The 26460-nt window shown below is 44.8% G+C and overlaps 1 protein-coding gene across 1 annotated transcript in view; it reads left to right on the top strand.

Annotated features, from left to right (window-relative positions):
* The first annotated feature begins 11468 nt into the window (after positions 1-11468).
* The window catches only part of LOC126419464 (roundabout homolog 2-like), a 238462-nt gene continuing 223470 nt past the window's right edge, over positions 11469-26460 (top strand). The window contains exons 1-2 of the mRNA XM_050086652.1: positions 11469-11535; positions 11607-11906. Coding sequence (XP_049942609.1) covers positions 11469-11535; positions 11607-11906 — 367 coding nt within the window. The remainder of the gene's footprint in view (positions 11536-11606; positions 11907-26460) is intronic.

Below are 26460 nucleotides of genomic sequence, written 5' to 3'. Positions count from 1 at the left end.
TTAGGAAGGGGATGTGGGTAGAAAAGGTCAAACAAGTGAGAAAGTCACTACGCTGATATTATTGACTGCCACTCACACAGTCTGTTCAGTATCAGCACCGGAGACGTCAACGAGATGCTGCAAATCGACAGATTTGCACCTGGTGGCCAAAATTGGAACTAATTTTTTCCAGCGTAAATCGGTTCCGCATTAACGTATTAGAATATCTACTAAGTTGCACTGCCATATATTTACAACTGCAACAATAACAACAACTACTACTATTACTATTACTACTACTACTACTACTACTAGTGCTGTTAGTGTTAGTGTTAATTTTAAACTAGGCTGAGATGGCACAGTGGTAAAGACATGGAGGAAGCGAGGTGGAAATCACTGTCTGGATTCTCCACAGTTTCCTTAAATCATTGCAGGTAAGACGAATCATTCCTGAAATAGGCTACAGCAGCCTCCTTCCATCTGCAATTGAGTTAATGCTTCGGCTCCCACTTGTACCTATGAGAGTTTAAATTCTTTCTTCATTTTGTAACGCTGCGAATGCTACTAATGCCACTATTGTAATCAGGTGTTAGACTACTAGTAAATGAATTGTGCAGGCCGAACCTGAAGTCCATTAGACTAAGCTGGCAGCACGAGCAGTTTATACGAGCGCAGGCTTCGTTACTCGGGCATCTAGATTATTTCGATAGGCGGGCTGCTAGTGCAGAAGATGTTTGCTCTGGTGGCGTCAGTGAGGCGCGGACCCACAGTACTCGGACAGAGGCTGAGCGCGGCGCGGCTCGTTATTGTGCTGGACGGCAGATAGCGATCGGGCCGCGGGCGGTGTGGGCTCATTAACAGCTGGGCCAGATTGGCGGCGTGATTAATGCGGGCCGTGGCTGCTGCGGGGCACCCAGCGCACGCCTCGCGCGTCCAGCCGGCCGTGACTGGCGTCAGCGTCCAGCGCCCAGGGCCCGGGGCCCGCCGCGGCCGCGGCCGCTCTGGCCGGCGCCCGGCCGCGCCAGGGGCCAATGACTGCGCGCGCCGCCGCGGCCGCTGCCGCTGCCGGCGCTACGGGGTCCCCACGTGGGTGGGACGAAAATATCCAAACACCGGAGAAATGCATGCTTGGACATACACGCAGATGATACCCGAGCCTGCAACTTGGGCTGTCGTATTTGACCGCAAACGGCACCTGTGCAATGGGAAAAACCGACCTGCTGAAATCGGTATAGACATTTTAGTTCTGAATAACCGATATTTTTCGGTATTTGTTTGGTCTCGGGTATAACAGGTGGTTTATTTTTTACAGTTTTTAACATGGCTGTTATTCAACAATGCTGACCCCTAGTAGTATAGAGGACGAGCGGTTATTTTTAGGAAATATGGTGCGAAATTGTGATTTAGTGTGTTTCAGTGCGCGATGCGCGAGCCTCACGGCACACGGCGGACATAGGCTGGCCGGCGCGTTATGCAGGTGACACAGTTTTGCAACGAGCGTCGGTATGTGTGCACGTGCGCGGCAGTCATCAACAGCCAGAACGCAACATTAGCAGAATTACGCAGGCGGGAGCGGCGTGTGACGCGCTTGCGTTAGTCAACTCATCGAGAACGTTCTAATAAACACAGGCGCCGCGGAGCCGGCGGATTCAGCACCGGTCTGCACTATTTAAGGGCATCAGAGGTGGGTGTCGGCATTCGGTTCGACCGATTGGGCGTTCGGTCGCTGTCACGTCGTCGTCATCAGTGACGCTGTCCCCGAGGACCGGCCGGCGGAGGGCGTCGCCTGCTGCTGCACCGGCGACTCCCGGCGTCGTCACGAGCCGCCGGGTCAGCGAGCTGGGCCGGGCCTCGTGCTGCTAACCTCCTACCGCCTGCGCAGCCGCTGAACGAGCGCGGCTTCGCGTTCCCCGGACCGCGCGCATCAGCACATCTCCACGACGACACGAGCGGTGGGACTGAGCTACTGTAAAATGTATAGGAAGAACCAACAATAAAGAGCAAGATTGCTAGAAACAGCCACCTTCTTCTACCCAGCCACGCCCACATCACCCACGCTGGTCATCCTATTACAGTAGGTATCGAAACCAGGTCATTGTACCTAACGTTTATGTGCAACTGGTTGGCTGTTTAATGTAAACCATACAGGAGCCCTGCTTATCCGGAGTGGCCAAGCGCTTCTAGGCACTTGAGTGTAGAACCGCGCGACCGCTACGGTCGCAGGTTCGAATCTTGCCTCAGGAATGGATGTGTGTCATGTCCTTCGGTTAGTTAGGTTTAAGTAGTTCTAAGTCTACCGGACTGATGACCTCAGATGTTAAGTCCCATAGTGCTCAGAGCCATTTGAACCATTTTGAACATACTTATCCAGTTATAAACAACTGGAAGCTGTTTTGAATGCCAACACTTTTCCTGCACAGTATCGTACACTCACTGTACTTCATACTAGGTTGGGCAAGCATACTCGAAAATGCTAGTAACAGGATCAAAAGGAAGCCTCTAACGACAAACAGAGTACTGTTGTAACACAGCATCTCCCAGCTGCGCCTGTATGCGCGCCTATTCGCTATTGTGAACGCTAGCGATGGTTTCCAGTATTTGGACAACATTTGTTTTTGTAAGGCCTAGAAATGATGACCCGATGTTCCCACAATTTGGTCAAAGTCTCAGGGCTCTAAGCAGTATGGGACTTAACATCTGAGGTTATCAGTCCCCTAGTCCTAGAACTACTCAAACCTAACTAACCTAAGGATACAACACACATCCAAGTCCTAGACAGGATTCGAACCTGCGACCGCAGCAGCAGCGCGGTTCCGGACTGAAGCGCCTAAAACCGCTCGGCAACATCGGCCGGCGGTAGAAGTCTCAGAGGGTGGTCTAAGAGCTTATGATTCTCCCGGCGGTGGGTGCTTTTTATCACCCGTTAGAAAGTGTAACGTATTAGTTCCGGCCACGCTTGTTTGCTCTTCCTGTGGCCATTGTTTGTGATAGGGTCCATATCAGGGGAGGTGGGGGGGGGGGGAGTAGGGGAGGACGCTAGGATATTTTCTTCATGCTGGAGATGATGAGCCAGTCTTTCCCTAATTCTCCTAAATGGATAACGATCTGGCCATAAGAAGTAGCCTCGATGTCGAGTAATTTTCCCGTGATAGTGGTGCGGAGGTGTTGGCATTGGCAGCAACACGAGGCTGTGGTTTGAAAATGACTCAGGTTTGTGAAGGCGTGCTGATAATTTATTAGTAAAAGTATGTATCAGCAACGCTACTGTTCGACACAGTCATTCAAGCATTAAGTAAAACAAACTCCGAGAACTATAGGGGTCTAAAACACAGTGTCATCGATTTTGATATTTTTAGCATGTATAGATGTTCCTGACATGTGTTGATCTTATGGTGAACCAGCTTTATCTATATCTGTAGTCCCACACTGTATATATGAATATTCAAGAAAAGCAATGTCACTGGTCTCTCGGATATTCATTTTCATAAGGGCCCAAAGTACAATTTTGTTGCTCTGAACTGCTTAGTTGTTTGTCTAGGGTACACTAAATAATCTAGTCTCTACATCATGTACATAGTAGTAATACTTCATAATCGGAGGTATATCGCCAGTTTTATCTGAACCTCCAGCCAAAGAAAGTGCTGAATGAAAATGATGATGTGGACCAGGAACTGACGAGATAGGTCATCAGAGTGTGTGTGTGTGTGTGTGTGTGTGTGTGTGTGTGTGTGTGTGTGTGTGTGTTTGTGGTTCATTTACTATTTTTTCACTGTGTTCCAATGTAGTTTCATATTAATTACAAACTTAACATCTTTAAAAAGCCACTATTATCTCTAGCCCATACAAGAATTAATATTAATAATAAATATAATCTTAAATATTAATTAATATTTCGTAACATAATAAGCGTATATTATTTTTTCATAGGAAGTATAGGATGTTGAGACTCGGTTAAAAAACAGTTCAGACCTATGAGGCTGGTAGTTTGCCTATAAATTTGATTTTCACAATCATCTAGTTTTCTCAAAACTTCGTGTGCTTTGGGCTCTTACGGTTCACTGTGCCTCAGCTATTATAAATCTACATTTTAAAAGAGTACAGTGAGATTAGTAAAATATTACTGGTTCTGAGTCAGTAATAACAATTTCCGAAACATTAACAAAAAAATGTTCCGTGAGAGAAACAGTATTCAGCAACAGTTGAACTAAATCACTCGGCGCGTGTGTTAAGAGTCTCATAATTCAGTAAGAGTTATTAGCAGTACTCGAAACCCTCAATCAGAAAATAATCTACAAGTTCACAATAAAACCCTAACCCAAGAGGCATAAAATAATGTTACAGTTCAAAACTTATTTTACACAGAATGAATACAATATAATCAATCAGGTACACGGCATTGTTGACTTAAGGCAACAGATTAAGCTAATTGATTACCTTCCTGGCATAGATACATGGCATCCTAAGCCAACATATTACGCTAATTGATAACCTTCCTGGCGTACACACATGGCATCCGATAATATGAATAACACCAGATCGTAATAGTACGACAAAGCTGTTAACATTGCTAAACCTCAATCCTGACAGGTGTCATGATACCAGACTGAAAAACTGAGAATTTAAGCACAGTGTCTCGTCAATAGAAGCACGAATCTGTCCTAAGGCCTTCCCACAAACGGTAACAACGGGACTGAAAGAATTGAGCGAAACCACAGTCCTAACGATATTTTATCAGCAGTCACCTGTAGTGGTTAGTTAGTTATTAGCCACACAGTTTCAAAATACAACAAAGCCCGTAACTGAACAAATGCACCATGGTAAATCAAGAAATATTTAACAAGTATCGAATGTCGATAATAGCACCCTGCAGTGCTTGGAAGCTTTCTTGTGTAATCCTGTGTACAGCTATTGTCGGCTTGCCAGACTTCGGAAACCGCTACTTCTGATTGGAAAACCATGGCCTGTTCAGATGATTCTCTATTTCAGTTGGTAAGAGCTGACAGTAGGGTTCGAATCTGGCGCAAACCCCACGGAGCCATGGACTCAGGTTGTCAACAAGGCACTGAGCAAGCTGGTAGTGGTTCCATAATGGTGTGGGCTGTGTTTACGTGGAATGGACTGGAATTGACTGGAAATGGTTGTTTTCGGCTACTTGGAGACCAGTTACAGCAATTCGTGGACTTCATGTCCTCAAGCAACAACGCAAATTTTAATGATCACAGTGCGCTATATCGCCAGGCAAAAGTTGTTCGCGACTGGTTTGAATAACATTCCGGACAGTTCGAGCGAATGAGTTGGCCACCAAGATCGCCCGACATAAATCCCAGCGAAGATTTATGGGACATAACCGAGAGGTCAGTTCGTGCGCACAAATCTGCACAGGCAACGCCAATAAAGTTATAGAGTTTTATAGACGCGGCACTGCCCAATATTTCTTGAGGGGACTTACAACGACTTGTTGAGTCCATGAAACGTCGAGAAGCTGCACCACATCGGGTAGGAGGAGGTCAGACACGATATTAGAAGGTATACCATGATTTTTGTCACCTCAATGTATATATCTAGTTAAATTTTTATGCGAATGAAGTAACAAATGGAGCTGAGAATTTGGTAAAAAGACTAAATCAATCTGCTCATTCGAATATCTTTAAAGTTCTTTTAAACTTATATGAAAAGTACGAGGGTGAGTCAAATGAAAACCTTAAATTTGTAAACTAATCGAAATTTCGCTCCGTTATCCTGTAAGTTGGTAAGCGTGCTACAAACAGCGTGCAGAATGGCCTGTAGGTGGCAGCATATTGCAGATGCACACATACCGTCGCAGTATCAGTATAAAGATGGCCGCCACACTTGCGATTTGCACCAGGGAAGAACAGCGTTCTGTTGTTCGGTTTTTGCGTAGTGAAGGTGTGAAACCAATTGAAATCCATCGACGAATGAAGGTTCAGCACAGTGATGCATGTTTGTCACAGCAGGTAGTCTACGAGTGGAGTGTGAAGTTCGCAAATGGTATGACTTCAGTGGAAGATGCTCCTCGTCCAGGTCAGGCACAACGAGCTGTGACTCTATAGAACATTGCAGCAGTTGAAGCCATAGTGAAGGAAAATCGCCAAGTGACACTAAATGACATTGCAGCATGTTTACAGATTAGTCATGGGTCAGCACACCACATAGTGCATGATGTGCTCCAGTTTCACAAAGTGTCTGCGAGATGGGTGCCACGGCAGCTGACGCCTGAAATGAGAGCACGACCTCTTGATGCTTGTGATGAACTTCTTGGGCGCTTTGAACGAGAAGTTGATAGCTTCCTTGCAAGAATCGTTACTGGGGAAGAATCCTGGGTTCACTTCCACCAACCGGAAACGAAGAGCCCGAGCAAGGAATGGCGCCAATCCTCACCACCAAATCCATAGAAGTTTCGAACAGAACCATCAGCAGGGAAGGTTATGCTGACTCTCTTTTGGGACGAAAAAGGCGTCATTTTGGAGCATTACAGGCCTAGAGGGACCACTGTCACCAGTGGATCAATCACAGATCTCCTAAAAAATCATCTGCGGTCTGTAATCAAATCAAAGCGACGTGGATTGCTGTCAGCAGGTGTCCTTTTGCAACATGACAATGCAAGGCCCCACACTGCCCGTACAAAAGTTGCAACAATCACAGAGCTGCATTCTGAGTGTCTTCCTCATCCACCATACTCACCAGACCTTGCCCCAATATGTTTGGATCACTTAAAGACGCAATTGGTGCAAAGAAGTTCCGTTCTGATGAAGAGGTACGCCACGCGGTGCAAGAGTGGTTGCGTGGACTACCAAAAGAATTTTTTTCTAAAGGAATTTATGCACTTTGTAAGCGCTGGAGGACTTGCATTGAGCGTGGGGGAGATTATGTTGAAAAGTGATACAGCTTTGTACCACTCCTGCGCAGTAAATAATATTTAAAAAAATATTTAAGGTTTTCATTTGACTCACTCTCGTATAATCATTAAAGAACATTTTCGTAAGAAGTTAAGTCCAATTCAAGAGTATGATGTGACTGTAAACAGCACTTTGGACATGAACTCACAGATTGTACACCTTCCGACTTGTAATCGTCACTTAACGCAGCTAAAAATTACACGGAAAAAGGGCTGGGAGAGGGGAGGAATAGGTCAATGTCGAAGAATGTGTATAACGACATCTAAATTTTAACTCTGTTCAAGTAATCAGCTGAATATCTTTTTTAGTTTTTAACAAAAACATTTGTAACGTATTCGAGCGCTACTTACTGTAACAATCTTTGGACTGCGAACGCTCAGCGAAATTAAGCAGTTGTCTTCCGCAAGGAACAAGATTTGTTGTGCCTAACGGGACTGCCAAGTTCGAAAGCCTCATTTTAATCAGTGATACTACACAGCCTCACTACCCAATGACATAAAGTGCAAACGGTGGAAGCCAGCGGCTGCACATTACCCCTTAGAAGCAATAACATTAAATCCTGCAGGGTATTGCTGATCTCGATCGGAGCTGGAACCGTTGCTCCCAAGTTAACGCATCGTATTTTGTACTAATTAACTTGTCGGTTGCTAATCCCAAACAACACATTCGTAGTCACGCGTGAAGAGAGCGGCGTTCCGGTATCGCTAACGAGCCATCTCGGGCGCTGCTCAGATCCCATCTCCGGCACACTGTTACCACCGCAGCACATTCGTTTCATTGCTTTTGACTGCAGCGATCGCTGGTCTCTCTGGACGCCCAGAGGACCAGTTGCTTGTTTTATGGACCTCGCGGAGGTCCGTCGGATAGGAATAGCGCGGACGCGACCGCGAGAGAGTTCAAAAGCGCTCGCGCCCGAGAACTGTCCGCTTAATGGGTCGGAACCGACGTGGATATGTGCCGGACGCCGGACCTCGCCCTATCGCTCTGTGGCGAGATTAACGCGGCCATTCTGCCGCCCTACTCGACGTTATTTTTCCTTAAGCCCTGAGGTACACCCACATAATTCAAGGTGTTCTCCTAGCCCTGCCCGACAATAATCTACGGTAATATTTGCTGGTCCGATAGCGAAACAAATTACATTCAGAGAAAGCTCTGCTACGTGTGTCAGTAAAAATTAACCACTGAAGCGATAATAAAGGTGTTATCCTTGAAAACTGAACAGACTGATCACCGAAGCCTTTCTGTCTTCATCTCTTCCATTCTCCTCTCTCTCTCTCTCTCTCTCTCTCTCTCTCTCTTCTCTCTCTCTGTCTCTCTCCCCTCTGTCTGTCTCGTAACAATATCGTCTGAATGGCATATGTAATACCTGTTTTAGGCAGGGTCGTCCACGAGAAGTATTACATTTTCGTTTTCTTACCATCTGTTCCCTGCCCCTCCGTGCTGTGGCTGTCTGGTAAAAAGCAAATGAAAGAAAATAGAAATCACACATTTATAATATACGTAGGAAATGGATATACGTGCTAATCACCTCTCCCCCCCACCCCCGTCTCGGTTCATCTTCTTCTCCTCCCCCTCCCTCCATCTCCTCCTTCCCTTCTCTCTGTCCATCTCCTTCTTTCCGATTTCTGTGTCCATTTCCTCCCACCCCTCTCCTGTATCCCCTCTCTGATCCTTCATTTCCTTTATTGTTATTGCAAGTCCTTCGTTTGGTTTCCCAAAACCGAACAAGAAAGCGATACAAAAATTGAACACGGGACTTTCGTAAGACCCCAAGCCAAAGGCGGAACAGTCTCATTGGCTGTGATCTACTGTATAAGAACAGCTGACACTAATGATTGTATCTCCAGGCCGCTCGAATCTGCACGCGCAACTGCCTGACTAGACAACTCCAATGTTAAAATCTGAAACGGCGCAACGCATCGAAGTTTTTTTATTACGAATTATTTTTCAGCGCAACCTACCCTGCAAAATCCTGACAAGCTTTTCAGATTACTTCTGACCAATCTGTATACAAGCACATCTACATAATTCTGTAATGGCTGCAGTTTTCGCTTCTTTATTTCTCTGTTATTTCCTTATTACATTTTTCTGCAAGTGACATGCCATTTTACTGTAATAGTTAACTTTCCGTCTTTATAAACACTGTCAAATAACGTTATGGCTCAAATGGCTCTGAGCACTATGGGACTCAACTGCTGAGGTCATTAGTCCCCTAGAACATAGAACTAGTTAAACCTAACTAACCGAAGGACATCACAAACATCCATGCCCGAGGCAGGATTCGAACCTGCGACCGTAGCGGTCTTGCGGTTCCAGACTGCAGCGCCTTTAACCGCACGGCCACTTCGGCCGGCCAAATATAACGTTATGAAATGTGTGAGAATTGTGAATATCGAATATGTGAAGCAGCATGAGCTATGTCTCTGCTTAGTTTGGTTCCTGATAAGAATCATCTTTGGTTGTTACTGTACACTGTTGTAGCTGCAGCAGTTCTAGCGGTTAACACTATTTTCTCTGTTAAGACACTTGTTGGCTTTTTGCATAGGTGTAAATATGGAGATCTGACGTATAATACAGGCCCCAGTGTCTTCCTATATCGCCAAATGATACGTGATTAATATTAATTTTTTTGATACTTATATATGGAAATGATCAGTTTCCTATCGAGTATGCGAGTATGTCTACGCCACCGTCTCATTCGTCGCTGTCTCTGGTATCGAGGACGTTTACTTGTGGTTCCGCCGCGAGGTACCGTCCTCTGCCTTGCTACCTCACTTCGGATAACACCACAGTAACAATTTCGAGTCTTAATTACAAAAAAAAAGAGAAAACAAAGAAATTGCGAGCGGTCTCAGGCGCTGCAGTCATGGACTGTGCGGCTGGTCCCGGCGGAGGTTCGAGTCCTCCCTTGGGCATATGTGTGTGTGTGTGTGTGTGTGTGTGTGTGTGTGTGTGTTTGTCCTTAGGATAATTTAAGTTAAGTAGTGTGTAAGCTTAGTGACTGATGACCTTAGCAGTTAAGTCCCATAAGATTTCACACACATGTTTTTTTTACAAAAAAATGGTTCAAATGGCTCTGAGCACTACGGGACTTAACATCTGAGGTCATCAGTCCCCCAGAACTTAGAACTACTTAAACCTAACCAACCTAAGAACAGCACACACATCCATGCCCGAGGCAGGATTCGAATCTGCGACCGTAGTAGTCGTGCGGTTCCGGACTGAAGCGCCTAGAACCGCTCGGCCACAACGGCCGGCTCGAAACCGGTAAAGGAGTTATATTTCTTTTATGCAACTGCTTGCTCATTATTTCGTTTTATACGCCTACAAATGTTGAGGATTGATGAAATACTAATTGTTGTACGTATTACAACAACAAGACTGTCTCAACAGTTAAGTGTAGCTTCTAAAAATGGAGCTGTTGCGTGTTCTTCAGGTAGTCCTCAGTTGTCCTCATGAGGCCGTGTACATTGTAATAGTACTTGAAATACGTAACCATTACGGCACCTCACCTCAACCTCTCGATACCAGCAATATTCTACTGTGTTTCTGTAAAATAGTTAACATATTTCTGTGACAACATTCAGATTTGATTTCATTAATGTAGAGGTACTTTGATACATCGATATGTTTATATTGCAATGATATTATTCTTATGTGTATTCTTTCTTTTGTCATTATGATCTTTGACGTACTTGTAACTGATTTTTGGGCACGTAAGCGGTTATTAAAGAGTCAAGTCTTGGTCATGTTGAAAAGACGCAAATTGTAGTCAGTTTATGAAATGTGAACTTGAACAGTGAGGAAGATATTTTCAAGTATGTTTTATATTGTGAAATGATGTTGCAACAAAAGCAATAAAAAGAGAAGTGTAACTTAAATTCGGAGTGCTGGTTACTTTTTTACATCACCAATGTCCTAACTTGCAAAATTTTAATCTTCAATAATGGTTTATGAAACACATCTATAAAACTTTTGAATATCGCAGAATAACACCTAGGCCTCTTTGCATCCGAGGTTGGAATCATCACTACCTAGATCCTCGACGATTGAGCCTTGAGTTCACAACGAGACCAGCGTCGGAAACACGAAAAGATGAGGGCCTAGTTTATCCTTTATTTCAAGAAATGACTTTATTAACTGTGCTCTAATGATACTTGCCACATAATATAACTTTGTTGTTGCCCGAAAAAGCAATATGTAGTAGCTTGAGCAACACTACAATCATAATTAATTTTTTGACCTTTGTTGTGGTAGGGTTGTTAGAAGATCCAGCATAAATTTTTGTGTGGTGTCTGTTCTGCCCGACACGTGCGACAGACATCACTCAGATATATACATTTCTGAAAGAGAGAGTAATGGCTCCTCGACGGGAATCAATAATTTGCGAGCAGACGGTTAATGGACTAGGAATGCTGCATTCCAGTGTGCGGAAAGTTGAAAATTGGAGTCGGTCAGACACCGTGTCCAGATGGCCGAAGCGGTTAAGTTTACTGCTCACGAGAAGCGGTAAATCCGGGCTCGAGATCCGGTCTGACACAAATTTTCAACTTTCACCATTGCACTGCCACCATGCTGGAATTCCCACCTATCCCTTTCCTAGACCCAGAACGAGTCGTCGTCGGTAGGACAGAAGCCAGTGAGCGATGGTGAGGTTCTTTCCCTGGCTGTACAGTGTGTGACGTGCGCGTGTCGTCGTCCCGGTTGCAGGCCAGACGCGCTCGCCGCGCATCACGGAGCACCCGAGCGACGCGCTGGTGGCCCGCAACGAGCCGCTGACGCTCAACTGCAAGGCGGACGGGCGGCCGCCGCCGGCCGTCACGTGGTTCAAGGACGGCGAGCCGGTGCGCACGTCGCCCGCCGACGCCAAGTCGCACCGCGTGCTGCTGCCCGCCGGCTCGCTCTTCTTCCTGCGCGTCAAGAAGGAGACCGACGCCGGCGTCTACTGGTGCGTCGCGCGCAACGTCGCCGGCGTCGCCACCTCCCGCAACGCCACCCTCTCCGTAGCCGGTGAGTACCGCTGCATCTCTGCCCAATCTACGTCGACTTCTACTGTTGTACTCCGTAAGTTACCGAATAGTACACTACTGGCCATTAAAATTGCTACACCAAGAGGAAATGCAGATGATAAACGAGTACTCATTGGACAAATATATTATACTACAACTGACATGTGATTATATTTTCACGCAATTTGCGTGCATATATCCTGAGAAATCAGTACCCAGAACAACCATCTCTCGCCCTAATAACGGCCTTGATACGCCTGGGCATTGAGCTTGGATGTCGTGTACAGGTACAGCTGCCCATGCAGCTTCAACACGATACCACAGATCATCAAGGGTAGTGACTGGCGTATTGTGACTAGCCAGTTGCTCGGCCACCATTGACCAGACGTTTTCAGTTGGGGAGAGATCTGGAGAATGTGCTGGCCAGGGCAGCAGTCGAACATTTTCTGTATCCAGAAAGTCCCGTACAGGACCTGCAACATGCGGTCGTGCATTATCCTGCTGAAACGTAGGGTTTCACAGGGATCGAATGAAGGGTAGAGCCATGGGTCGTAACACATATGAAATGTAACGTCCACTGTTCAAAGTGCCGTCAATGCGAACAAGAGGTGACCGAGGCGTGTAACCAATGGCACCCCATACCATCACGCCGGGTGATACGCCAGTATAGCGATGACGAATACACGCTTCCAATGTGCGTTCACCGCGATGTCGCCAAACACGGATGCGACCATCATGATGCAGTAAACAGAACCTGGATTCATCCGAAAAAATGACGTTTTGCCATTCGTGCACCCAGGTTCGTCGTTGAGTACACCATCGCAGGCTCTCCTGTCCGTGATGAAGCGTCAAGGGTAACCGCAACCGTGGTCTCCGAGTTGATAGCCCACGCTGCTGCAAACGTCGTTGAACTGTTCGTGCAGATGGTTGTTGTCTTGCAAACGTCCCCATCTGTTGACTCAGGGATCGAGACGTGGCTGCACGATACGTTACAGCCATGCGGATAAGATGCCTGTCATGTCGACTGCTAGTGATACGAGGCCGTCGGGATCCGGCACGGCGTTCCGTATCACCCTCCTGAACCCACTGATTCGATATTCTGCTAACAGTCAATGGATCTCGACCAACGCGAGCAGCAATGTCGCGATACGATAAACCGCAATCGCGATAGGCTACAATCCGACTTTTATCAAAGTCGGAAACGTGATGGTACGCATTTCTCCTCCTTACACGAGGCATCACAACAACGTTTCACGATGCAACGCCGGTCAACTGCTGTTTGTTTATGAGAAATTGGTTGGAAACTTTCCTCAAGTCAGCACGTCGTAGGCGTCGCCACTGGCGCAAACGTTGTGTGAATGCTCTGAAAACTAGTTATTTGCATATCACAGCATCGTCTTCCTGTCGGTTAAATTTCGCGTCTGTAGCACGTCATCTTCGTGGTGTAGCACTGTTAATGGTCAGTAGTGCATGTGACTGAGCGTACCACAGATATCCTCCTCCCTCCCGCCGCTTTTCCTGGTGCTATAAGTGGAGTGCACCTAACAAGGCGGTCGGTTGGCCAATGCGCTGCAACAATAAGCAACCAGCAGCATCATTCCGCCGCATCTGCCTCGGTATTAGATTAGATTATAAATGGCATGCCAGCAGGAATGGTCAATATTCAGCGATACAGGGGATAGGCAAAATAATTTGAACACCTGTACTTACCTGGGAATGGTTTTATTAATAATGGGTTGGGCCCCCATTTGCCCGTAATACAGCTGCCATTCTTCTTGGAACACTGGCGTATAATGATTGTATAGTATCCAGTAACGTGTTATGCCACTCTTCGATCAGAACCTCTTCTAACTCCTGTAGTGACGAGGTGGCGGAATTCTGCTGCGGAGTCTGCGCTCCAATACCGCTCACAAATGTTGGGTTGGGTTGTTTTGGGGAGGAGACCAGACGGCGAGGTCATCGGTCTCATCGAATTAGGGAAGGACGGGGAAGGAAGTCGGCCATGCCATTTCAAAGGAACCATCCCGGCATTTGCCTGGAGCGATTTAGGGAAATCACGGAAAACCTAAATCAGGTTGGCTGGACGCGGGATTGAACCATCGTCCTCCCGAATGCGAGTCCAGTGTGCTAACCGCTGCGCCACGTCGCTCCGTTGCCCACAAGGGTTCGATAATGTTGAAGTTCGGGGACTGTGCTGCCCAGGGAAGACGCTGCAGCTCAGTTGCATGCTCCTCATACCACGATTGTACTGTCCTGGCCGTGTGAATGAGTGCATTATCGCCCTGAAATATGGTATCATTGTTGGGAACAGCATTTGGATCATAGGGTGCTCCTGATCACCTAAAATGTTCACATAATAGTTGGCTGTAACAGTGCCTTTGGGAGTAGTGATGGGACCAACAGAATACCATGATATGGCTGCCCACACTTCCACCTACATGCTTAACTGTTGGAATCAAGCAATCAGGATTGTAGGATTTTTTTTTGCGTTCTCCAGACTTAAATCCGACCCGATGTTGGAAATAACGAAAACGTTGACTTGTCGAACCAGATGACTGGTTTCCTCAGATCAACCGTCCAGGATTTATGCTCCTGACACCATGTTTTACCCTTCTCTGCGTTGGTTGTCGTCACTAATGGTTTCGGTGTAACAGCTCGTCCATGAATATTCGCTTCATGTTCTCGGCGGACAGTGTCGATAGATACGGGGTCTCGAAGATGGCTATTGAGCTCTGCAGTATCTTTATCCTTCGAAGTTTTGTGTTGTTTTGTATAGGCTGTCATGACTGTTGAAATGTTGCTCTTCAAACATTCAATAAATTGGCTGTCTTAGTTACTGTTCCTCCAGCTAATCGGGCCCCCACAATCTGTCCTCTTTGGATCTCTGTTAGGTCTTTCATTGAACGTCGACCTCGGCGTCTGAATGCAAATACGAAGTGTGCACTACTCGTAAACAACCTGCACTGATGCCTAGTCCATACTGAGCACGCACAGTCCAGCGCGACACGTGCGTTATCGGCGTTGTTGTCCGTCAAAACACAACCATCCCATTACTACCACTGTTAACATTATTTTGCCTATCCGCTGTATGACTGGAACGTCAGTCCAAGCAAAAAGTCTAACAGACATGAGATCTAAAATGCATACCTTAAGAGCTATCGGCACATGTACGTCTTCGCCACCGTGAAACACACATATTCTCACAGCTCTTAAGGTATGCATTCTTGAGCTCTTGTTTATTAAACTTCTTTGCTTCGAATAATCGTTCCTGTCATATCCATGTACATACTTCTAGCTCCAATAAACCCACAATGAGGATACCGTCCAGGATGCAGAACATGGCAGAAAAACAAGAATGCCTAATAGATATTTACAAAGAAAAAGAAATATGCTTATGTACCTTCTGCAGATCCCAAGTCAAATGGTCCTTATGGATACAGAATAAGTCTAAGAAATCGTAAACATATTTTGATTAAAAAGGTAATAAATAAATCGTCACAAAACATGTAAATCTTCAGTACACTGAAGCTGCATATGATAATTCTTATGCTATTGTAGCCGTGCCTCGCCAAATAGAAAAATTATCACTCCACTGAAATTCATCTACATACATACTCCGCAATCCACCATACGGTGCGTGGCGGAGGGTACTTCGTACCACAACTAGCATTGTACAGAAATCACACTGTAGTAATACTCGCATTATGTGGTATTATTTGTAACATAACCGCATCAGTTGGTTCTGCTAAGAAACTCATTCGTGGAGTAGGAGCTCGCCATCAATAAATCCTTGGAGCACTTCTCTTCAGCAGGCAACACTGGAAACATACATAATTCTTTTATTCAACGACAGCACCAGTGTATCGGTGCCCAGGCTCACCACTTTGAGCACCTTTGAATGTTCTACGCCTGGGCAATGGTACAGGACAGTCAGAGTCAATTTTGTGTTATATTTTTACTTGGTTTTCATTTGCTTTCTGACAACTCCAGCAAGTGGACGAGTTTGTGATCCCGGGCTCAAAGTCAATGTTGTGTTATGTTATTAATAAAGTTGTGTTTCAGTGAATGGGACACTGTGATACATTATTGAATAGGTCTTTAGGAGAGGAAATAAATTACCGAATAAAAACTACTGTGTGCCATTTGAAAAAGTCATACCGCTGTTCACATCTTTGTAAAAAACAAAGCTACAACGATGGCCATCATGCTGATCGATGTTCCCCTGACACCTAAAGAACATTTGCTTGAAACATTTTTTAATTTACATATGGACAAACAGTAATTTAGCGTGGCTAACATAAATGGGATACCCTGTATAGTCAGGAACTTGCACCGTATTTCACATAACACAGCCAGATTCTGTGCTGAAGTTTTTTCCACATCTGTCTTCAGGCAAACGTTAAGTGAACTCGCTCTTTATTTAAATCCGTAGTTGTCATTGTTCAGTAGTTAGCAGTAGTATAAGTCATGGAAGGAACATAATTATAAAGACCTATATCTTACCATAAAGCACGGTAATCATAGCCTTTAATTGCTTAAAGATTAGACATCCGTCTCAGAACCGTCAGGTAACAGAAAATAGGACTTTTTTTGGCAGCTACACGGAGGTAATTTGGTAGCTAGGTAACTGCTTGTCTATATTTGCAAATTTAGGCACGTTACTGAGACGAATTGTGCACTCACCAGTCTGGGTGAGCAACTAATTGATTGCTCAGCCCAAGAGTGAAATCCTTGCCTATGAACTTGGGATATTTCCACTGCCACAACATGAATTTCATGGCCAGAAATCGTGGTTTCAGACGAGAATGTGATGGAATGTTTTTGTACATATATTTACATAGGGTGTTACGAAAAGATATGGGTGAATTTGAGGAAACATTCATCACGTAGAGGAAGAAAATAGATCATATGGACGTGGATCCCGATACGTTTTATGCCAATGTTAGAGCCCAGTTTCTACAACTCTTCACCACATTTATCATCAGCTTCGGAACGAAGCCTCAAGGGCGAGAAGCACGTTTGCACTAAAGTGATGATTGACGCATTGCTGAGTGAACCATTTGCAAAAGTGTCCCTGTGCAGGAAAATCGGCTCGTGATGGTGTCTACACACGCTGTACACGGTATGGCTAGATCAGGTTCTCATGTAGCCCCCTGCAGATTGTCATGTGCTCATCATTACATATTGCAGCTAATTGTCTTATTCTGACACTAGGGTTGTCACCAACTGCGCGAAGAAGTTCCTTCTCCATTTGCGGCGGCGTCGTCCTTGTAGGCCGCACCCAGTCGTGAGTAGTACGCTTAAACGCATCGTACTCCCTAAGACGACGATCAGTTGCCTCCTGACGGGACACTGCCGCTCTAGGAATCCGCACCGATACCAAACATGAGCGCCACGGCCATTCGCACTCGCTAATCCGTACAGCAAATGGATGTCTGCTACTTCTGCATTCGAGTAATTACCACTGCACTTGCCGGAAACTGAGTCCCCGATTATATATGTGGCGTCTATTCTTTCAGGGATGTCCGAAAGAAAAGTCACCATGTTGTTCCTACGGCCACTATGAATCAAGACACAAAGGAATTAAAGACATTAACTGCCAGTGGGCATTAATTTCTCGTGGCATCTCGCCGATTGCCGTAAGAGTTCGAGCTTGGTGTACATCTGCACTGAAGGGACCATTGGCCGTCATCACCCAAATTATATATGTCAATCATACCCCACTCCATCGGTTGCAACCGAGACTGCCTATTCTTTGTACAATTATGTATGTGGCGTCTGTTCTTTTGGGCGCGTCCGAATTTGATGACCAACTTTGACTTTGTCACGTAAACATCCACTGCATGACCACCATGCTTTAGCCAGCAAAGGAGGCAATGAGTCATCTTCCTCGTTAAGGTGGTGGGAAAGAACTGTGTGAGACACACACTCAGAATGAGCAACTTTCAGGCCTCAGCGGACACGTACGCAATGTTAATTACTGCACAGTTGATATATTGCAGCGCGAGCGAACCTTCTGTTGAGCTTCCATTTAGCCGTTCATTTGCTTCCACGGAGTTTCTCATCGCCTCTGACCAGTCACGAAGATTAATACCACGACTCCCGTAACCTAAGGTCGTAAACAATGTCTATTACTACCTTATGCAGAGCTCAACACGAATATCGAAACAGGTGCACGACGCTGCAGGGTAGTTAACTCATAAGGAAAGTGTTTTATCGTCCGTGTGGAGGGGACTATCTGAAATCATATTACTGAATCAATGCATCTAAAAGTTCAGTCAATGGCTGGGAAATTAGTCGGAATTGTGACGAAGTAAGGACAATAGCCATCTAATTCCTGCAGCCACATATGTCGTAGTTTTCCGGTAAACTTCTTGTTATTGTGGTTGCATTGTGCTTGTCACAGTGTCTCCTACGGTGACATCTTTTTTACAGATCTACTGATAAAAAAAGCAAAACATATGGAAACCACTCACCACTATTACATTTAATGCCTTAATGCTACCATTTCAGTAGGTTACTACAAGGAACTACATTATTACTTTTGGGGACGACGACCAAGCGACTCCGAGCTTGCATCGGGAGTTTCAAGGTTCAAAATTTGGTCTGCCATCAGGATTACTTACGTGGTTTCCCAAAATCTTAAGGAGAATATCGGCATGGTTGCTTTGAAAATAACCTGCCTCATTTCTTTTCCCAGGATTGCTTGCTTTTGCTCCATCGTAAATGGAACAAACGCCATCTTCCATCCTTCTTTCTTACATCTACAGTGTGAAATCAGCTAGTAAATGAATCTACCAAGTTTCAGTGATTAAGTAGTTATGAGAACCTGGGACCTGTTTACCCCTTGTCTATAACTTAAATTATACACGATACTTTGAAATTAATTCGTTTGCTGGCCTTAATTTATCGTTACCGTATTCAGCGGGCATTTCGGTTTGTGAAAGAAAATCATCAGTTCTGTTCAATTTTGAGGTGTGCAACTCTTCCTTTACTAGCCTATGTTCCGTTCTATTGGCACTGCAGTTCACTTGATTGGCAAATTTATTTGTGCATAACAAATTTTTCACTTTGTAGCGGGGTGTGCACTGTTTCGAAGCTTCATAACAGATTAAAACAGTCTGATGCCCCGGGACTCGAACGCGATGTCTTGCGTTTTGCGGGGAATGCTCTTTCCGACTGATCTCAGGTGCATCTCACCATAGGCCCTCGCATATTCCAATAGTACCTTTGTTTTCCAAACTTTACATAATCTCTCGCGCTTACCTTTTTTCGGCTACCAATTCTGGAAGAAAGATGTTGTTGTTGTTGTTGTTGTTGTGGTCTTCAGTCCAGAGACTGGTTTGATGCAGCTCTCTATGCTACTCTATCCTGTGCAAGTCTCTTCATCTCCGAATAACTACTGCAACCTACATCCTTCTGAATCTGCTTAGTGTATTCATCTCTTTGTCTCCCTCTACTGTTTTTAACCCCCACGCTTCCCTTCAATACTGGTGACAACTTGATTCCTCAGAATGTGCCCTACCAACCGATCCCTTCTTCTGGTCAGGTTATAACACAAATTTATCTTCACCCAGTCTTATTCAGTACCACATTAGTTACGTGATCTACCCATCTAGTCTTCAGCATTCTCATGTAGCACCACGTTTCAAATGCTCCTACCCTCTTCTTGTCTAAACTGTTCATCGTCCATGTTTCACTTCCATACATGGTTACACTCCATACAAACACTCTCAGAAAAGACTTCCTGACACTTAAACGTATACTCTATATTAAAAAATTTCTCTTCTTTATAGACGCTTTTCTTGCCATTGCGAGTCCTCCATATTTCGACGATCATGAGTTAATTTGGGAAGAATGATACGGCGAGAAACGGCTTGGACACAACCCACAATACATTATCTCATCAAAAGTATCTGCAGATCTAATACTAGACATTAATATACTTTCAGTGAGGAACCTGATGTTTGTGGGCGGGTGGCAGCCCAAGTCTCTTCAAGAGCCCAGGGAAGGTAGAGATGCTGAACACTGGGGTCTAGGGTGAATCTGACGTTCTGCCTCATCCCAAAGGTGTTCCACTGGGATCAAGTGGGGACTCTGGGCAGGCCAATCTATTTCAGGAATATTACTGTTCGCAAAGAATAGCCTCACAGGTGCCACTTTATGACAAGATCCAGTGTTAAATTAACGCAAACAATCATCTCCGAATTATTCCTCAACTGTACGCAGTACAAAATGCTGTAAAATGTATTCATATCCTTCCGCATTTAGTGTTTTCATAAGCTTAATAGGGGAACCATACCTTAAGCAAGATAAACATCGCCGTACCCACGTTCTTCGTACTTTAATGTCAGCAATACACATGATGACAGATAATGTCTCCCAGGCATTCGCGAAGCCCAAAGGCTTCCGTCGGATTGCCGCAGGGTGTAGCGTTAATTAATCACTCCGAAAGACGAGATTCCAGTCATCCACAGTCCAGTGGCGTAGCTCTTCATCGCTTAACATTGACTATACAAATGTGTAGCTTATGAGATGTTGTTCGGCGATTGTACCTACTCCTTTTTAACTCACTGCACACAGTCCTATAATAGTTGGACTCTTGATAGCACTTCAAAACTCACAAATGATTCATTCTGCTGATTTTATGCGATTTTTTTTACAACCATCCAGAGCAATTCTAGAAGTTCCCTGTCCATCAGTACCTGAGGTCTCCATTTAGCTGTGGTTGTTCCTTAGCGTTCCCACATCACAGTCACATCACAAACAGTCGGGCAGCTTTAGAAGATTTGAAATGTCCCTGACACATTTGTTACTCACGTGACGTTCAGTAACCAGACCATTTTCGGTCACTGAGCTCTCATGACCAAAACACTCTGCTTCTCTGCCGACAACACAATACTCTCCGCCTCCTTTTATACTGGCGCGTCCTCCTCTAGTGACATCTATCGGTCAGTTCTGCTTTACATCGGGGTGTCCGCATGCTTTTGATCTGATAGTGCTTTAGCCGGAGAACTTCGCTTAAGTTGGGAAAGTAGGGGACAGGTAGTGATAGAAGTGAACTTGTTGGGGTGCATCTGGATGTTAAGTTGGTAATAGCTTTACCCGCGAATCTCAAGGTTCCGGGTCCCTTTCCGACTCACAGTGTTGATCTGCTAGGGATTTTCAAATTTATTCAACTTTTCACCATATTCGTCAATTAACGGAAGGGAGGAAAGTCATATGCGCCTCTGCCTGTGAAACGTGTTAGCTTTTAGTTATTGTCGTTTTTCCGAGGCTGAGATTGACGATGAGGCCAGCATTTGCTAAAACGAGCGTGGAGAATCCTCGAGAAGCTACACATGGCTGGCCTGTCTACATCAGCTGCGATCGCTAATTCGCCGCACGGATTCGATCCGGGTGTGGCTCAGCAACCCTCCCCCAACCCGCCCACCCCCCACCCCTCTTTGCCTCTCAAGCAGTCGCACTACAATTTAAGCTGTATAAACAGTCTGTAAGTGGCCAACTTCTGAGATTAATCAGTATGCATGCAAAGGCATGCGCTATAATTATTTTCCAAAAGAGCTCGCACAAAATGGAGATTTTTCCGGGGCTCATATCTCTGGTTCTGATATTGATAGAAAGGTAGGATCAAGTGTTTTGGACAGGCCTTGGGCTAGGAAGCTTTTGTATATCCAGCGAAAGGATCGTCTTACTGTAACTGTCCTACCATACATGGTCAAAATTTGGAAATTACACACCAGCTAAGGCAAATGAAGTGAAATCGAGTGGTTCTTTTTGCATTAGATGTGGCCTACGGTGTGCCTTAAGCAGCTTATGGAGGCACTGCTTAGTTTATGGGCGTTTCCTGAGAAAACCCTCCAAAAGCATTTTTCACCTTTTTTCACCGCCAGCAGCGGATAAATAACTAACTGCAGCAAACTTTTGCAAATTCAACGGTATATCCTCTAAGCAATTATATAGAAGTGCTAGCTTCTCATTATCAAATATATTTATCCCTTATTTAGTAACATCCCAAAAACATGGTTTTGGTGCACCAAAACCAAGCCGTGTGTTCCAAGACGGTTATGTACAGTAAAAGACTGAAGTTTTTACGATATATTCCTAAGATCCCAATCTCGAAAATTTTCTTTATATGTTTATTCATTACCGAGATACAGACATTCAAAGTTACCGTACCAGTACACGTAAAAAACGCAAGTAAAATTCGGTGTGAGGCGAAAACGTAGTTTATGATGTAATGTAGCACGGAGAAATACGCTGTAAAGTGTCTGCGTTATCATCGGAAGAGTTCTGGGAAACCCATGTTATAGAAAATATAAAGATGCAGTAAATGAAGCAGGCAAAAATGAATACAAACGTCTCAAAAATGAGATCGATAGGAAGTGCAAAATGGCTAAGCAGGGATGGATGCCTAGAGGACAAATTTAAGGATGTAGAGGCATATATCACTAGGGGTAAGATAGATACTACCTACAGGAAAATTAAAGAGACCTTTGGAGAAAAGAGAACCACTTGTATGAATATCAAGAGCTCAGATGGAAACCCAGTTCTAAGCAAAGAAGGGAAAGCAGAAAGGTGGAAGGAGTATATAGAAGGTCTATACAAGGGCGATGTACTTGAGGACAATATTATGGAAATGGGAGAGCCTGTAGATGAAGATGAAAGGGGAGATACGATACTGCGTGAAGAGTTTGACAGAGCACTGAAAGACCTGAGTCGAAACAAGGCCCCCGGAGTAGACAACATTCCATTAGAACTACTGACAGCCTTGGGAGAGCCAGTCCTGACAAAACTCTACCATCTGGTGAGCAAGATGTATGAGACAAGCGAAATACCCTCAGACTTCAAGAAGAATATAATTATTCCAATCCCAAAGAAAGCAGGTGAAAATTACCGAATTATCAGAGTAATAAGTCCCGAATTATCAGTTTAATAAGTCACGGCTGCAAAATACTAACGCGAATTCCTTACAGACGAATGGAAAAACTGGCAGAAGCCGACCTCGGGGAAGATAAAAAAAAAAAATGGTTCAAATGGCTCTGAGCACTATGGGACTTAACAGCTATGGTCATCAGTCCCCTAGAACTTAGAACTACTTAAACCTAACTAACCTAAGGACATCACACACATCCATGACCGAGGCAGGTTTCGAACCTGTGACCGTAGCGGTCGCGCGGTTCTGCACTGAAGCGCCTAGAACCGCTCGGCCACAGAGGCCGGCGTATCAGAGACAGCAAAGGACCTGGAAGAGCAGTTTATCGGAATGGACAGTGTCTTGAAAGGAGGATATAAGATGTACATCAACAAAAGCAAAAAGAGGATATGGCATGTAGTTGAATTAAGTCGGTTGATGCTGAGGGGATTAGATTAGGAAATGAGACACGTAAAGTAATCAACGCTTTTTGCTCTTTGGGGAGCAAAATAACTGATGATGGTCGAAGTAGAGAGGATATAAAATGTAGACTGGTAATGGCAAGGAAAGCGTTTCTGAAGAAGAGAAATTTTTTAACATCGAGTATAGATTTAAATGTCAGGAAGTCGTTTCTGAAGGTATTAGTGTGGAGTTTAGCCACGCATGGAAGTGAAACATGGACGATAAATGGTTTAGACAATAAGAGAATAGAAGCTTTCGAAATGTGGTGCTACATAAGAATGCTGAAGATTAGGTGGTTAGACCACATAATTAATGAGGAGGTATTGAATAGGATTGGGGAGAAGAGGAGTTTGGGGAGAAGAGGAGTTTGTGGCAGAACTTGACTAGAAGAAGGGATCGGTTGGTAGGACATGTTCTGAGGCTCAAGGGATCAGTATTGTGAAACGTCCCCTTAGAAAAATTAATGAATTACTGTGCTGATAAACCTCTTACATTATTTGATTTTCAAACAGCTGAGCAGAACTGAACGTACTCAGACATTTCGCTCTGTATCTATTCTGATCAACACTAAACTGACACACAATATTTTTAGCGCAACGCAATCTGGCCCTGACTAACATTAACCTATACCTTTCACACATCACTTACGTCACAAAAATCTTCGTTACTCGAACTACTGCAAAACAGCGAGCGCCAATACTGCCAGCTAAATAAAAGATTCTAACTAGTGAAGGCACTAACTACTGATAGGCATAGTTAGCAAATGAAATATTTCGATAAAGAACAAACAATGTATTTACCTTACAGAGACAGACCTACAAATTTACTGTCTCTGATGGACACACGTCCAGATAATCCGCTCTCAAAACTCCACCATCTCTCTCCCCACATCCACCACTGCTGGCGGCTCACCTCCAACTGTGCAACGCTACGCGCTGTTAACAACCAACAGCCCAACACTACAATAGCATATACTCCAACAATGTAAACCAACCACAGCCTTCACACAGCACAGTCAGTGACTTTCATATAAAGCGCTACGTGCCGTTACCAACATAAAAACCTAAACAGCTTACTTACAATTGGAAGACAGCGTGGAGGGTAAAAATCGTAGAGGGAGACCAAGAGACGAGTACACTAATTAGACTGAGAAGAATGTAGGTTGCAGTAGGTACTGGGAGATGAAGAAGCTTGCACAGGATAGAGTAGCATGGAGAGCTGCATCAAACCAGTCTCTGGACTGAAGACCACAACAACAACAGATTCAAAGAGATAATGACAGTGAGTTGAGCTGCATGAGTGAATGGAGTGGACACATAGTGTTCGTATGCCAAAATTTATGGGAAAATTTTTAAAGGTGCTGAGGAAGGTAGATTGAGCTAGCTGGTATCCCATTTTTCAGAGTTTTTTAAACAGCGGCGTATTCGCCTTTTTTGAGCTCCGATAGGAGCGTTTTTCCTCTAGTCTACAGATGTTTTATTCCAATTGCTACAGTGTAATTTTAGAGGGAACACAATCACACGAACGACGAATATAATAATGCAGACGAGTTTAGTTTTATTATCTTTGCAACGGAGTTGAATACGACGGTATAGTGCCTGACTTTCTCTTCTGTGATTACCCGCAATATGGCAATTTACCGCTTGTTCAGAGCGTTATTAATTTGCCTGAAATTGTTTTACGGGGGAAGGGAAACTGGGAAGCAGCAGAGAGATTGCGGCAGGAGGCGCAAATCTGGCGAAGCGCTTGTCTCGCTGCTTGCGTAGCGCCGGAGGACCACGCGGGCGGCCCGCAAATGCACTTAAGACGGCTAATTAGCTGTAGACGGTTTCTGCAGAGCACAGTGACACAAGCTGCGGGCTGGGATTGCGTCCCAGCTCAGCCCGCTGCCGCCGCCACAGGCGGCGACGCCGTCGGGGGATCATCGCCTCTCAGCTTCTCTGATGTCCACGGCTCGATTCTAGGCGGCAGCTGATCAGATTTGTGCAAATCTGTCTCAGTAGTCTGCTTTATCCGCAGCTGAGCGTCGTTTTGTCTCGAGGAGTAATATCTGGAGTTCCCGAGGAAGTGTTATAGGCTTTCTGCTGCTACACAAACGACATAGATTGTTTGCAGATGATGCTCTCATTTATGGTCTTGTAAAGTCACCAGATGATCAAAACGATTTTCAAAATGATTTAGTCAAGATATCTGTATTGTGTGTAAAGTTAAAATGATTCTAAAGAAAAAAAAATAATGAAGTCAGCCACATGAGTACCAGAAGGAATCTGCTAAATTTCGGTTACACAATTAATCACATGAATCTAAACGCCGTAAATTCATCTAAGTATTTGGGGATTACAATTAGGGGGAGAAGGGGAACTGGGAAGCAGCAGACATCGCATATATAATGTTGTGGGCAAAGCAGATCAAAGACTGCTATTTATTGGCAGATGGCTTAGGGAATGCAACAGGTGTACTAAAGAGACTGCTTACACCACTCTTGCCGGCCTTCTTCTAGAGTATTGCTGTGCTTTGTGGTGTGGGACCCGCGTCAAATGGGACTGACGCAGGACATCGAAAAAATTCAAAGAAGAGCAGTTCGTTTTATATAATCGCGAAGTACGGGAAAGAGTGCTGCATGATACACGAACTGGGGTGGTAATCACGAAAACAAAGGCGTTTTCTGTTGCGGCAGGATATTCTCGTGAAATTTCGATCACCAACTTTCTTTTCCGATTGCGAAAATATTCTGTTGGCGCCCACGTACATCGGGAGAAGTGATCGTCATGATAAAATAAGATAAATCAGAGCTCTCACAGAGAGATTTAAGTGCTCGTTTTTCATGAGCGGCATTCGAGAGTCGAACGGTAGAGAAATACGTAGTTTGAAGGTGGTTCGATAAACCCTCTCCCAGGCACTTAATTGCGAAATGCAAAGTGACCATGTAGTTGTACTGTACAAGCAGCTTTTGAACGCCATCTTTCATGATATAGTGACCGAAAAGTGGCGCTCGTAAAAAGATAATCATGTATACGTGGTGTTCCGAAGTCTTTGCGGCAAGTCTCTTGGGGTGATAGATCCCCGTCATACGGTATAACTTTTTCTAGACAAACTGTTAACTGATACTTCTCGGCGACACTAGACGTAGTTTAAGACTGGTTATGGCCCTGTGAGGTGGCAGGTTTACGCACTCTGT

This window comes from Schistocerca serialis, chromosome 9 (genome assembly GCF_023864345.2).
Source record: "Schistocerca serialis cubense isolate TAMUIC-IGC-003099 chromosome 9, iqSchSeri2.2, whole genome shotgun sequence".
Taxonomy (NCBI): domain Eukaryota; kingdom Metazoa; phylum Arthropoda; class Insecta; order Orthoptera; family Acrididae; genus Schistocerca; species Schistocerca serialis.
Note: the sequence above shows the minus strand (reverse complement) of the source record. Positions and strands in the feature narration are given on the sequence as shown.